This window comes from Trypanosoma cruzi (genome assembly GCF_000209065.1).
Source record: "Trypanosoma cruzi strain CL Brener chromosome Unknown tcruzi_1047053505949, whole genome shotgun sequence".
NCBI classification, from domain to species: Eukaryota; Euglenozoa; class Kinetoplastea; order Trypanosomatida; family Trypanosomatidae; genus Trypanosoma; species Trypanosoma cruzi.
In genome coordinates, this window is record NW_920653.1 from 14,219 (window position 1) to 28,971 (window position 14,753).

A 14,753-nucleotide genomic window follows, 5' to 3' on the forward strand; every position below is an offset into this window, starting at 1 on the left:
GACAAGCACACATGTACACACACATGCCATGTCGCCCACGCTGTGGAGAGGCGTGAATGCTGAGAACGCACGCACGCGCACGATTTTGGCTGCGGCGGTCCTTGCGAGAAGGACGAGGGTTTGTAATTTGCCTCCTTGACGTGCTGCGGTGTGATGTTGGCGGCGTGCAGTCGGCGAATGGTGTGGCGTTTTGGGTGCCTGGGACATGTGCGGATGGATTATTTCTCCCAGCTGCTCCACGTGCCGATGTGTCTTTGCTTCCGTGAATACGTTGACGGTTGCTCCCCGGCTGTGTGCGGTGATGTGCGGGTGCGAAGGAAGAGACAGCAGAAAAGGATTGCTGCAGCGCATTGGTGCTGCGAAGGACGGTTGTGCCGTTTTGCATCCCGCTGTTTGATTTGTGTGTGGGCGTTGCTCGATTTGTGAGCTGACGCGTGACGAATAACAACACAACCGCCGTGACTCCTGCCAGTTGTGGTGGTCGCAGTCGCAGTGTGTTCCCGGTGCACTGTTCTCCCTCTTGTTCCGTGTGTCTGTGTGCGTGAGTTGTTGTTGGGAGTGAGTGCGGCGGGGATGATGGTGCCAGTTACTGTGGATGGGGGGCGCTTCTCACTGTTTCATTTCTTTTCTATTCATGTTTTCTCTCTGTTTCTATCTCTCAATAACAAATGAAGGAAAACAGGCGCGAATCGCCACTGTGAAATTCTAAGGCTCTGAAAGGACCAACAACAACAGCACCCGCCGCCCACACACACATATTTACATGCTCTCACGTGTTGCTGCTGTGGAGGCACCCCGCACACACAACCGTCGCCGCGTGGCCGGATCCAGCGGAAGGAGAAAGGCAGGAAGAGAGAGTGAGCCGCAAAGACCCAACATATCCCGGCATCACTTCTATTTTGCGGTGCTGCTCCTCCTCTTCGTGGTGTGCTGTGGCACTGGAGCCGTTAACGCGGAGGAGTTATCCGAACCAAATTTTGACTGGAAAAGCATCACTGATGGCGTGACTGTGGAATCGTTGGGCGTTCCCGGCCTTCTAAAAGTGGGGAATGACGTATTTGCCGTTTTTGGGGCGCAGTGCAAGAATGATGACGCCAACACCTTTACTGGCATTGCATCCCAAATTATCACGAAAGAAGCTGCTATAAAGCTGGAGGAAGTTCTGAAGGAAACCAAAGATAAGACACAATTTCTGGAGGAAGTTGCTTCCTCAAGCAGTAGGAAGAAAGTGGATGTGAGCCGGCCAACAGCAGTTGTGAAGGAAAGTGATATTTACATGCTTGCTGGGAAGTACAGCCGGAATGCTGCCGCTGTTGGTCAGGTTGGTGGTGCAGATGGCTGGGGACTTTTGCTGGTGAAAGGGGAAGTCAGTGATGCTGGGGAAAGCAAAAAGATTGACTGGAAAGATACTAAACGTCTCCAGTGGAAACCTTTAGGCGGAACTAACGACTACTTGACAGAGCTGATTGGCGGTGGTGGTTCGGGTGTTAAGTTAACTGACGACACGCTTTTGTTTCCAGTGGAAGCTACGAAGAATGACAAAAAAACAAAAATCTTTCTGCTGGTCATAGACCCGAGGGACATTCCGAATTGGAAGCTGTCGAAGGGGATGTCTGCCGATGGCTGCAGTGATCCCTCCGTCGTGGAGTGGAAGGACAAAAAACTCATGATGATGACTGCGTGTGATGATGGCCGCCGCAGGGTGTACGAGTCCGGTGACAAGGGGGATTCGTGGACGGAGGCACTCGGGACACTCTCGCGTGTGTGGGGCAACAAACAGGATGAAAAAGTGAAACTCGTTAGAAGCGGGTTCACCACAGCGAGGATTGACGATGTTGATGATAAGAGAACTGTGGTGCTCGTGACCCTACCGGTTTATTCCAATGAAAAAGGCAACAAAAAGGGCAAACTCCATCTTTGGCTGACGGACAATACGCACATTGTTGATATTGGGCCGGTATCCGGAGAAGGGGACGATGCTGCTGCCAGCTCCCTGCTGTACAAAAGTGCTGAAGGTGAAGATAAGAAGGAGGAGTTGATTGCACTGTAAGAGAAGAAGGATGAGGACGAAGCATCACTCGGTATGGTGTCTGTGCTCCTGACTGAGCAGCTGGAGAAGGTGAAGGATGTGCTGACGGCCTGGAAGGAAGTGGACAAACGTGTCTCTCAGCTGTGCCCTTCTGAAAATGTGGAGAGTATCTCACCTGAAAATGCCTGCAGCTCTGTTAAGATCACGGATGGGCTGGCTGGCTTTTTATCCGGGAACTTCTCTGATAAGACATGGAGGGACGAGTACCTCGGGGTGAACGCCACAGTGAAGGGGAATGATGGTGGGGCGGAGATGACGGATAACGGTGTGCAGTTCCAGGGAGCGTGGGCGGAGTGGCCCGTTGGCGCGCAGGGGGAGAATCAGCCGTACCACTTTGCGAACTACAAATTCACTCTTGTGGCGACGGTGTCCATCGACGGTGTGCCGGAGGAGGGTACCACTATTCCTTTGATGGGTGTGAAGATGAGTGGCGATGGGAATCCAGTACTCCTGGGACTGTCGTACGACAATGAAAAGAAGTGGATATTAAAGTGCAGTGGCGGAACGACAAAGGAGCTTAAAAGCACATCGGAGACAGAGAGAACTCGACACGTGGTAGTTTTGTTGAAGAACGGCGGTCAGGGCTCCGCGTACGTCGATGGTCAGCGTGTGGGTGGGAATGAAGAATGTGCATTGGAAGATACGGAATCGAAAGGGGGGGTATCCCACTTCTACATTGGAGGGGATGGAGGCAGCGCAGAGAACAAAGAAAGCCGAGAAGGCGTGTCTGTGACGGTGACGAACGTCCTGCTGTACAACCGCCCGTTGAGTGACAATGAGATTGGCGTCCTCAACCCGAATAAAGTCGCCATTCAACAGTTGAAGGATAAGTCTTTGGAGCCGTTAACAGTTTCTTCTGATTCCGTTAATCCTAACACCTCTCCGGTTACCGCAGCTGTTCAGCAAACCGGAACTTTGTCTACTCCTGACGGAAAACATCTGACGGAACAGGGACAGTCGATGGGGAGCAGTAATGCGGGCAGTGGCGGTGCATCCACAATAGCAGTGTCCACTATAACTACTCCTTCAGCAGGAGAGGAGTCCGTAATGCAGGTGGCGTCAGGATCATCTTCTGATGGACATAAAAATGTGGGTGGCGGTTCTTCTTCTGATGGCGAGCCAACGGTGGAGACAAGAGAAGGAGGAACGAATGGGCAGGAGGAGGAGGTTAATACGCAGATCAGGGAAGTAAATGCCACGGCACTCAGCAGCAACCTCGGAAATGTGTCGCAAGAAAATAAAATTGATGCCGGCACCATGCGTGAGAGCGGACTGTTGCCATTGCTGCTTCTGCTGTTGGGACTGTGGGGGTTTGTGGCTCTGTGAGGAGTGACTGGCTGCCGCGTGGGACACCTGCGGCATCCCCAGCACGGAATTAATTCCAAGAACTAACTTTTTCCTTAAGATAATTTTCCTTTTTTGCTTTCTGTTTGTAATTCATCATTTTTTCTTTTTTACGTGTTGCGCGTGTGTGTCCTTTAAAAAAATTTTTTTTTTTTTTTTTTGGTTTTCTGTTGTTGTTGTTTCTTTAATTATCTCTCATCCCCCATACTTTCTTTTCTTGCTTTTTGGGGCAATCACTATGGACGTTTCTTTTCTTTTCTACTCTTCCCTCTTTTAATTGTTTCTTCTGCACTCTTCCTGTGAGGGGTGCCGTGTGTTTCCCGCCCAACTGCTCCACTCGCACACCCACCGAGACGCTCATGACGACGGCCCTGTGCGCCTCGCCTGCTGCACGCATGAGGAGGGGCCGTGATGTGTGGGCGTGCGACGAGGGCCTGTGGGGCGGAGCACACATTTCTTTCCCTCTTGTTTTGTTTTTATGCGGCCAGGGCGGGCAGACACCCGCAGCGCCACACACACACAGCCACACCCTGCCGCCGTGTTTTTCTTTTCTGTGGATGGGTGTTTGCTGCCACCGTGCGTGATTCTTGAGGTCGGGGCCGTACCGCATGTACCGCTGTCACCCGGCTGTGCCTCTTGCCGTGTTGATGTGCCTCCCTGTGCTTCTCTTTTTTTTTTGCTCCTCCAACAGACGCCCACACACATAAGTACTTGCACAGTGCTCTGCAAGAATGTATTTGGTAACGAGGGACGTTGGCTGACGTTCCGTGCTGAAATGATGACGCGGCTGCACGATGGTCTTCTCCGGCGATGACAGTCGCTGTGTTCTAGGCACACACATCCACACACTCTTCCTTGTTTCTCTGCGGGAGTGATTGCGGCAGCAGCGTGATCTGTGGCAGCGGCTGTTGGTGCTGCGGAGAATGAGGCGTCGAGGAACAAGAGGGTGGACCTGCTGGACGCGATCACGATGGCGGATGAAAGCCGTTTCGTTGCCCTAGCTTCGTACATTGCTAAGAATGCGCGGTGTCTCTGCCTGACGGGATGCCTGCACTCGGCACCCTTCGAGGCATTGTGTTGTTTCATTCAGGGTGATGTCACAATTATCATGGCAGCACCTTCCCTCAACGGCTTTGAGTGTGACAATACGAATGACGGCAAAAGGAGCGATGAGGATTATGGTGACGACTTGCACCGAGGGGCGGATTATTTGCGTGTCTTGGTACACGAATCCCAGGAGGGTTTGAATGCCGTCCCCACAATTCCCGGCCTTGAGGAAATGTTTGCCTTCGCGCTGTCACCCACCGTAATTAGTGCCCCATGCGTTGAGGCTGATCCATTTACCGTGGAGTTCACGCAGCAGCTCTCGAGTGGTTGTGCTGCTGGTCCCGCGTTGGCTCTTTCGCATGTATTTCAGCGTTGCCTGGCGGATGATTTGATGTCTGTGTTGTCCAGGCCGCCGCCTCGAGTTTTCTTTTGGTGCCCAATAAGAAACACTTTGCGTTGCGGTGGGTATTTATTTGCGTGGCCGTCGACGCACGTGACGATGCTCAACGGGTGTGTCTTTTGTTTGGCGGGCACGAGGGAGACTTCGGTGTGTGCCGACAGCACCGCGAAAGTCTTTGTTGACGGATCGAGGCGAAAATAAGGGAGGTCTGTCCGCTGCATCTCTCAAGGTAGCTGCGGGGCACTCCGGACGCACAGAGTGGATGGATGGATGCCGCGCAGCTGGGGAGACCAGTTTTCTTCTTCACCCTTCGTTGCCGGGGGGAATCGAGAATCCACAGCGTCACTGCCAGCTGCATTTTACTGCTGGGGATCGACTGTTCTGAAGTTGCCCATCTAATGTGAATCGCAGCGTCAGTGCAGGAAGACACTTTTACGCACTGCGCGTGGTTGCTCCAGGCTCGAGCTCATCAATATTTACGGCAGGGAGCAATGCATCTTGGTGGCGGGTGACGTTCAGACGAGTGTGTTTCACTTCACCCGCCTCGTATTTGTGAGGGACGCTGCGCATCGACCCTCCCCAACAGTCCCATCACCTTCACTTTCCCCCGCCGACCGCTGCCCTCTGCTGACGGTACAGTTGTTTGGCTCCGCCAATAATGCGCTCGTGAAACTTCCTCTCCGCACGCTGCAGGATTATTGCCGTGGAGGAGTTGATGGCATATGGTGCGGGTGTGGCGTCGACAGAGTCATCCACGCATTGTCTTAGAAACATGACTCTGAGTCGTGTCAGTCATGCCGTGTTTCCTTTTTCTTGCTGGGAGTCTTGTGGGTGTGTTTGAGCCCTTTTAGGAGCCTGTGTAGAGAATGATCGCGGGAGAGCTGGCGGCCCTAATGAATGTAATATATATATATATACCCTGATGGAACGAATATACACTTCTTTAGGACACTTTTCTACCGTATGAGTTTTGGGAAGGCCACGACTTTAGGGAGCCTACAGCGGCCGGATAATTTTTTATTTTTATTTTTACCATCGCACGCACCCCCTTTTGGTTCCCACCACGCGGCGGGGTCTTGTGGCTGGAGGACCCCAAAGTCTGCCACGTCGCAAGCAATAAATAAATAAATAAATATTCCATCGGAATAGAGTGAACGGGCCACAATTGAGGCTAACGTATGGTATAATATATATACACTTACTAGGTGTTAAACATTGGGGAGGTGGTGAATCCACTCTTATTCCGTTGATCGCTCACTTATTTCTATCTTGTTTGGTTTCTATTATTGAGAAACTCAGGATTCGGCAGCGGTCCGGAAGATTATTCTTTATTGCAGCACTGTAACAAAGGGAAGCAGGAACAACACAAACCGAATTATTGGCCGCACCAACACAAGCAAACTTCACAAGAGGAAAAAGGACATAATTGTTCACCCTGCAGGATTCCCCAACACACGACCCAGGCATGAAGGTTTGCCCTCCGCAAAAACAAAACAACGCATGCAGACATCTGCCAACATTTAAACAGAAACACAAATAAATGGTTGCTTGCCTTATTCCATTTCCTGCGCTTATTTTTGCTTTTGCTGCTGCTGCTGCGATGGCTGTGCCTGCATGAAGTGGTGTGCACTGAATATGAACGAAGGCCGAAGGCAAATGAATTGTTGTTGTGATGAATATTGGCTGCACTTCCCGTGGACCAACAATCCACGTGGTTTGCGGGGATCTCTTCTTTTTATTGTTACTTTGCTTTTGTGTTGCTGTGTGCACTGCACCTCCTGTTGTGTGTGTGCGTACCCTCCGCAAGGGGTGCCGACACGACGGACCGCTCTCGCCGTATGTGCATGCGGTGGAGCCTTGTGTGCCGCTCCTGTTTGCTTCTCCCTCTTCCATCTGTGTGTTGGTGCTGCGGCAGGGCTGTGTGTGTGTGCCTGCTGCCGTGGATTGGAGTGTGTGTCGTGCGTGGTGTGCGGCGTACGGTGCATGCCTGGCTGCTGCCCTCTCCTCATGTGGTGTGCCCTCTGTGTGTGTCTGCCGCACCTCTCGTCTCCCCTGTTGCTCTCCATGTCCCTCACTGTGCAGATCAGCTCCACACCACTGAACGACCACACTCACGATGATGACGACGTGCCGTCTGCTGTGCGCCCTGTTGGTGCTCGCCCTGTGCTGCTGCCCGTCCGTGTGCACGAAAGACACTAATATGGATCAGAATTCAGGCTCTAATGGAAAGGTCGGCAGTTCATTGCCCCCTGCACCAGCCAATAATTTAGCTCCGGAGGCCCCAGTAATTTCAAACAAGAACACGACGCCTGGGGATCGTGCCGACGCCGGTCAATCGCCCTCTCCACGAGAGGCAGTATCACAGGTGACCGCTGCGTCAGGGCCGCCGAGTAGTGGGCTCGATGCGGAGCCGGGAAACGTTGGTGGAGGGGGATCAGAATCAAAAGACAAAATCGATGTGTTGCAGGGAGAAGATATTGACGATACGAGAGGACGAAAAAGTAAGACGAATGCATTCGCACACCAGACAGATCAGGAAGTTGAGGATCCTGCCAAGAAGACCACAACGACCACAACCACAAAGGCACCAACTACGACCACCACCACTGCGCCCGAGGCACCAAGTACGACGACTACGGAGACGCCAACCACGACGACCACCCGTGCACCGTCACGTCTTCGCGAAGTCGACGGCAGCCTCAGCAGCTCTGCGTGGGTGTGTGCCCCGCTGCTGCTCGCCGTATCCGCGCTGGCGTACACCGCTGTGGGCTGAAGAGGTGTATGCGGGCTGTGCGTGCCAGCACTCAACCACGGGGATTTGTGTGCGTGTGTTGTGGTCCGATGTAAATAAATAGGAGAAAATAATGATTGTGTTTTGCTTTATTTGCTTCTGCTGCCCTGCTGTGTGCTCCGCGTTGTGCCCCACATCCGTCACTTGGCACGCATCCCAGACACACCCATACGCATGGCACGCATGCAACTGTTTGCGTGGACGCATTTTTGGGTGCTGGTGCATGCACACTGGAGCCATACTGTGCAGTTCTTTGTCTTTTGTGTTTTTACTTGTTTTTACTTTATTGCTGTTTGTTTACTGTTTTTTTGTTTTTAATTGTTTCTTGTATGTTTTTCTTTCTGGTCAATTATTGCGGAGCTGTGTGTGCGAGTTCTGCAATCGTACTGATTCCATCTTTCTTACGGTGTGCGCAAGCTGCTATCATTTGTCACGTTGTGTGGTGTAGAGGCCGTGTATATCCTTTTTTGCTCTGCGTTGACGTGTTGTTAGTTTGTGCTGAAGGCTACACGCAAGTGACAGGAGTGATGGCGATGATGATGACTGGCCGTGTGCTGCTGGTGTGTGCCCTCTGCGTGCTGTGGTGCTGTGGAGGAGTCGGTGGCGAATGATGTTTTCGATGGCGGACTAAAGGTGGTACTGAAGTTGGGCAGGGAAGAACAAAAAATGCGGCGCCGGCACCAGACTCACAAATACAATCGTCAGGAGAGGAGCAGCAACACAAATCTCGGGAAGGACGTCCCGCACTCCCAGAAGGATCTTCGGAAGAAGAAGAGGAAGAAGAAACGGTTGAAAATAAAAATTTGGATGAAGTAACGGAAAGTGGTGAAGAAGGACGACACGAAGTTGGACAAAATGCAAATGAGCGGGATGGAAGTCAGACAAGCGGAGTCTTAACAAAACAGAAGGAAACCCCACCACCATCAACGCCAGCAGCTCCAGCAGGAGAAGGAAACCAACACGCATCACCACAAGCACCATCTGTTGACAGTCATGGTGGTGGCGGAACTGATAGAATTGAAGGTTTCATCTTGAAGGCTTCTTCTTCTGGGGTTGCTCTACAGCACGCCGGCGATGCGTCTACCAATCAGAAGAATAAATCTTTGGAAACGGGCAGGCATTCAGAAAACGCAATAACTGGAGGTCCCGTCCCGTCGCAGGTGAAGGCACCGAAGGAGTCAATAAACGATGCAGAAAACCATTCCGTCACTGGAGAAGATACGGCATCCAACCAAGTTGTTGGTAGAGGTACAACTGAATACGAGGCACAGCAGAGAGCCTTGGCGACGCAAGACCGTTCAAGCGTGTCATTCCCCGACAGCGAAACAAAACGGCAAACAACGCCACAAGAAACGCCAAAGACACAAGCACCGCCATCAGCAACAGAACCATCGTCAAGAGGAGGGTAACCACTAACAGCAACAACAGACTCACAGACACCAAACGTTCAAGAGCATAAAAAGTTACTGTTACCAAAAAAAACAGAGTACAATGCACCGGAAGATGCTTCAGAGGATATTGTGGCAGAGCAACAAGGTCAATCCACAGAGAATTTGACGGAGAATGCACCTGCCACCAATCAAGCAGAAACAACAGCATCACCCAACTCTACAAGTGGCGGTGGTGAAGCCCGGAGTACGGCGGATGAGAATACTGCCAATGCTCAACAGCCTAACCCCAACGAATCACACGAAGATCTTGAAGGTATTGGTAGCCAGGCAGCTCCCACAGCTAGTGAGGCAGCACCTCAAACAGCAATAAAACCCACCACCGCCCAAAAAAATTATGCGGTGGCAACTGGCGACAGTGACGGCAGCACCGCGGTCTCCCACACCACCTCCCCTCTTTTGCTTCTTCTTGTTGTTGTTTTTGCGGCTGCTGCGGTGGTTGCCGCGTGAGAGTGAGTGAGAGAGAGCCATGCACCGCTCGCACACGCACTCGTCCTTCACCCACTCTCTGTGTGTGTCCCCTTGAATGGACTCTCGCCCTCACCTCATCCCACGAAGCACACACATAATGTGCCCATTGTATATATGCATGCACACCCATGCAGGCCCGTTGGTGCTCTCTTTTGCACGACACGCACCGCTGCCGTCCTGCCTGGCTGCATGGGCGGAGCACCGTAACTGTTTTTGTTTTTATTGCATGGAGTGGGCGACCTCTCTCTCTCTCTCTCTCCCTGTGTGTGTGTTTTGCTTTACGGGAGCAATGAGAGTGTGTGTGCGCTGGTCGTCCCACCTGTTGCTGCGTGTCCCCACTGCTGGGTGGACGCCCCCACGCTTCGGCTTTTGTTGTTGGTATTTTTTATCCTCTGCCTGTGTTGTGGTTGAGTGTATCCATCTTTCTTTTTTTGATTGCTGGTTTGCTTTGACTGCGGACGCCTGATTCCTCTTTGTGTGTTCCCACATTGTTTTCTTTCTCCTTCTAAAAGTGTCAGCCACTCGTATCCTTGTAAAGCCACCACGTCCTTTTCTTTTCCACATACGCCATGCGTCAGTTGATCCACGGCACCCCACGGTCTGCAGCGCTGCTGGAGCTGCTTGTGGTGATGCCTGCGACGTGAATTGCCAGCGAGTGCTTTGCTGCCACCCTGACGTATCCTTTGCTTCCTTGACGATGTAGGGCGTACCGACGGCGCGTGGGCGTCTGTGGTGCTGGTGAGGCACGTGCGTCTCAAACCGTATGATGCGTCGCAGGTGTGCAGCGTCGTTTCGAAGCACCAATGGGCGTTTCTACTCATCATGGCGTCCACAACGGACCCGGATGGCAGCAGGAGGCACTGCGATTCCTCCTGGTCTTGCACAAAGAATTTGTTGGACGGCGCGCTTGATTGGCAGCTCTTGGGGCTTTTGTGGGAGAAGGTGGGAGGTTGAGGGCATGAGGACTGAATTGTTTTGAGTGGCAGCGTTCCGTTGACTTGCGGCCATTCGTTGCACTCTTTTGGGGTTTGGCGGCCCGTCTCTTTTGTTTGCTTCCCACTGCAGCACGTGGATAACACTGATCCGAAGAACATTTGTTTAGACGGGTGTGGGCTGCTGCCGTGGTGCATGGACTATGTGATTGTGTGGGGAGGTGCATTGGGGTGACGAATACTTCTGTTTGGCGTATCGCGGTGTGTCGGAATGATGCTCGGAAACGTGTGAAGGGTGTTGTTTGTAGTTTGTGTTTTTTCTCTGGTGGAGCCGACATGTGTGCGGGGATTGTGGCATTGCTGGCTGACAGCTCCACGTCACTTTTCAGTATTCCTGGATGTGCTGAGGAATGACGGCTGGCGACCAGCGTGTTGGCACTGCCGGTGGGAATAAGTACACGAGGAATTGGCCATTTTCTCTTTCCCATGCTGGAGCCGATGAACTGGCACGAGGGCACCGGCTGCAGGCGGTCGTGCCAGCACGTGTGAGCAGCGGATCCATGCACACACAGACGCTCATCGCAAGAGCTTGTGCGATCACAGTGGCTTTTGTGGCGTGCTTTTGTGGGCGTCAGCCCGTCGAAGAATGTGTGAAGCAAACGGCTGACGGAACACGAGGAAAATAAGTGCGTGCACTGTGCCGTGTTTGAGCGTTGATGGCAGAGCGGCAGGAAGCCCGTGCTGGCAACTGAGACCTTTGCGTCGCGAGGGATGTCGGTGTTTATTTTTGGATCGTCGAGGGTGAAATGATTTTGCTGCTGCCCGTGTGTGTGGCCACTCCGGCGGAGGGCGGACACAAAAGGGAGGATGCAGGCGCTGCGTGTGTGTGCAGGTGCCATGCAACAACGTCACAACAAACATGCTGCGACTCGGTGACCCTCACATCGTTGTGGTCCTGATGAACAGCCCAGGCACGGCCCGCATCGATGCACTTAGTGGACGGAGTGAGGCATCTGAGGCGCTGCAGGGAACAGGATGTGTTGACGCAGCCACGACGTGCATGGAGTGTCACGATGGCACAGCCGGCTGTGGCTGGTGGAATAATTACTTCTTGGAGGCAACAGAGAGAGAGAGCTGCTCCTGCTGCTGGCGTCGTTGCTGCCTTTTGTGGCCTCCCATGCCGATTATTGTCTGTCCACTGATCATGGGTCCTGTGCCTCCACTAGTGACGTCGTCTGCAGGCATTTCACAGCACCAGTGAAGCACACATCACGTCGCAAGCTTTGGCTGTGGATATGATGTTGTGAATGCAGCCGGCATTATTTTGCCCGACTCCTTTTCACTGCTTTGCGACAAATAGATGCGTCGCCGCCCGAGTCATTCAATGCAGCTCCGTGTGTTGTGCTGCCAGCACAATACTCTCGTGTTGTCTGACGCCTGGCTCACAGTCAAACACCACTGCGTTGGGGCATGCAGGGATGTGGACTGCCGCTCACGGTGCTGGGCACCGCTGTTTGGATGCGGCGGCCACACGAGCGGATGTATTGTGGCTCAATGAAATGCGCGAAATACGCGGAATCACAGTGGCTGCAGTAATATCAACGGTGTGGCACCACGGAATGTGTGAGGGGGTGATGCATGATGAATCACAGTGGGCGGCATGCGAGGGAAGTGCACCGCGACGGAGCGTCACCCCGCCCTCAGCCTGCAGGGGAATGTACGCCCATAAAATATATGGACGAGGCACCACCAAACACACATGCCCTTCTGTGCACCAATAAATAGGAGCGAAGGTGCTTTTTGGTGTGTGGGAGTCCACTCACATATTCTCATTTCCACCGCAATAAACGGTGAGGAATCAGGTGCCACAGCAACAAAAAGAAAAGCAAACATCTATTGCAACGCTTTTACCAGCGAGAAGCAGGAACAACACAAATTGAATTATTGGCTGCACCAACACAATAAAAAATCACATGAGAAGGAAACAGTTGTGCACACTGCAGGAACCCCCAACACACGATACAGGCATGAAGGTTTGCCCTCCGCAAAAACAATAACAACATATGCAGACATCTTCCACCCTCCAAAAAGAAACACGAATAAATGGCTGCTTTATTCCATTCCTTGCGCTTGACTTTGCGTGTGCGGCTGCTGCTGTGGTGGTGGCCGCGCTTCCCGTGGAACAGCAATTCACGTGGTGTGCGGTGATCTCTCCTTTTACGATGGTTACTTTGCTTTCGTGTTGCTGTGTGCGCTGCACCTATTCTCGTGTGTGTGCGTACCCTCCGTGAGGGGAGCAGACACGACGGACCGCTCTCGCCGTATGTGCATGCGGTGGAGCCTTGTGTGCCGCTCCTGTTTGCTTCTCCCACTTCCATCTGTGTGTTGGTGCTGCGGCAGGGCTGTGTGTGTGTGCCTGCTGCCGTGGATTGGAGTGTGTGTCGTGCGTGGTGTGCGGCGTACGGTGCATGCCTGGCTGCTGCCCTCTCTCCTCATGTGGTGTGCCCTCTGTGTGTGTCTGCCGCACCTCTCGTCTCCTCTGTTGCTCTACATGTCCCTCACTGTGCAGATCAGCTCCACACCACTGAACGACCACACTCACGATGATGACGTGCCGTCTGCTGTGCGCCCTGTTGGTGCTCGCCCTGTGCTGCTGCCCGTCCGTGTGCATGACAGGGAGTGGAGATAAAGGTGAAAAAGCTGGACAGGGTGCAACGCTCCAGGATTCAGGGGGTTCAAGCAATTCCGATAATCCAGGAGCAAAAGTCACGGAAGATAATGAACAGAGTTCAGATGAGGAGCCCAATTCGTCAGAGAGACAATTGAAGACCGCTGCTGCTCCAGCAACTCCAACTCCGACAGGTACAGGAGAAGGACCAAGTGGAGCGCCCACTTCGCAAGATGGAAGAGGTGCGTCTGGTCAGCCAGAGGCATCAGAAGGGAATAACCCTTCACCAGGACCAACAGGTGACTTCGATAAATCAGTTGTAAAGAATCCGGAGCATAATAATGAAGTAGCGCTAGCTGGTAAAGAAGTTAATGAACAGGCACCAACCACGACAACCACAACGACCACAACTACAACAATGGCACCAACTACTACAACCACCACCACTGCGCCGGAGGCACTAAGTGATACGGCCATGAATGCAGAGGCGCCAACTACGACGACCACCCGTGCACCGTCACGTCTTCGCGAAATCGACGGCAGCCTCAGCAGCTCTGCGTGGGTGTGTGCTCCGCTGCTGCTCGCCGTATCCGCGCTGGCGTACACCGCTGTGGAATGAAGATGTGTATGCGGTCTGTGCGTGCCAGCACTCAACCGCGGGGATTTGTGTGCGTCTACTGTGGCCCGATGTATAAAGTAAGAGAAAATAATGATTGTTTTTTGCTTCATTTGCTTCCGCTGCCCTGCTGTGTGCTGCTGTTTCCTGTATCCGTTACTTGGCACGCATCCCAGACACACTCATATGCACGACACGCATACAAATTTTTGTGTGGACGCATTTTTGGGTGCTGGTGCATGCACACTGGAGCCATACTGTGCAGTTCTTTGTCTTTTGTGTTTTTACTTGTTTTTACTTTATTGCTGTTTGTTTACTGTTTTTTTGTTTTTAATTGTTTCTTGTATGTTTTTCTTTCTGGTCAATTATTGCGGAGCTGTGTGTGCGAGTTCTGCAATCGTACTGATTCCATCTTTCTTACGGTGTGCGCAAGCTGCTATCATTTGTCACGTTGTGTGGTGTAGAGGCCGTGTATATCCTTTTTTGCTCTGCGTTGACGTGTTGTTAGTTTGTGCTGAAGGCTGCACGCAAGTGACAGGAGTGATGGCGATGAGGATGACTGGCCGTGTGCTGCTGGTGTGTGCCCTCTGCGTGCTGTGGTGCGGCAATGGTTTTGGAGATGCAAGGGACGATCGCTACAACGAGGGTGGAGGAAACTTCTTGACGCACGCGCGTAATGGAGGAAATGACAGGCTGCGCCTGAAGGCGGATCGCGGGTTGATTTCCACCCGAATGGGATTAATAAAGGCGGTTGCAGCTGAGGATGACAGTGAAGGTGGAATTAATAATGCCCTATTGGAGGAGAAAACAGCGGCTGGTGGTATATCAGCTGGTAGTGGGGGCGACGCAGCGCCTGTTCCAAAAGAAATGGAAGGTGCCGCAGGTGCAGGAACACCATTCCTGCCGTCTGGGCCTGGAATGCCAGGGAAAGGGCAGAAACCGGGCAG

The 14,753-nt window shown here is 52.7% G+C and overlaps 3 protein-coding genes and 3 pseudogenes across 3 annotated transcripts, besides 11 other annotated features; all 6 read left to right on the top strand.

Moving 5' to 3' along the window:
- Positions 1–7,541: part of a sequence feature (areas not merged during assembly with more than two copies in the genome that could not be assigned to a particular haplotype) that runs on past the window's edge.
- On the top strand, positions 764–3,415 carry Tc00.1047053505949.100 (annotated as a pseudogene).
- Positions 3,577–3,721: a sequence feature (T-rich).
- On the top strand, positions 4,641–5,582 carry Tc00.1047053505949.110 (annotated as a pseudogene).
- Positions 5,730–6,206: a mobile genetic element.
- Positions 5,890–5,912: a sequence feature (AT_rich).
- Positions 5,996–6,015: a microsatellite.
- Positions 6,997–7,653, top strand: Tc00.1047053505949.120 (mucin TcMUCII, putative; the record flags this gene model as incomplete). Its single annotated transcript, XM_807460.1, has 1 exon — positions 6,997–7,653. One exon carries the CDS (start codon positions 6,997–6,999, stop codon positions 7,651–7,653), a length of 657 nt encoding a protein of 218 aa, XP_812553.1.
- Positions 7,437–7,541: a microsatellite.
- Positions 7,542–8,393: a sequence feature (haploid, Esmeraldo-like haplotype).
- Positions 7,922–8,015: a sequence feature (T-rich).
- On the top strand, positions 8,199–9,569 carry Tc00.1047053505949.139 (annotated as a pseudogene).
- Positions 8,394–13,980: a sequence feature (areas not merged during assembly with more than two copies in the genome that could not be assigned to a particular haplotype).
- Positions 13,126–13,809, top strand: Tc00.1047053505949.160 (mucin TcMUCII, putative; the record flags this gene model as incomplete). Its single annotated transcript, XM_807461.1, has 1 exon — positions 13,126–13,809. One exon carries the CDS (start codon positions 13,126–13,128, stop codon positions 13,807–13,809), a length of 684 nt encoding a protein of 227 aa, XP_812554.1.
- Positions 13,981–14,753: a sequence feature (heterozygous, Esmeraldo-like haplotype).
- Positions 14,073–14,166: a sequence feature (T-rich).
- Positions 14,350–14,753, top strand: Tc00.1047053505949.169 (mucin-associated surface protein (MASP), putative; the record flags this gene model as incomplete). Its single annotated transcript, XM_807462.1, has 1 exon — positions 14,350–14,753. A coding segment is annotated over one exon (404 nt), but the record flags the coding sequence as incomplete, so codon positions are not given.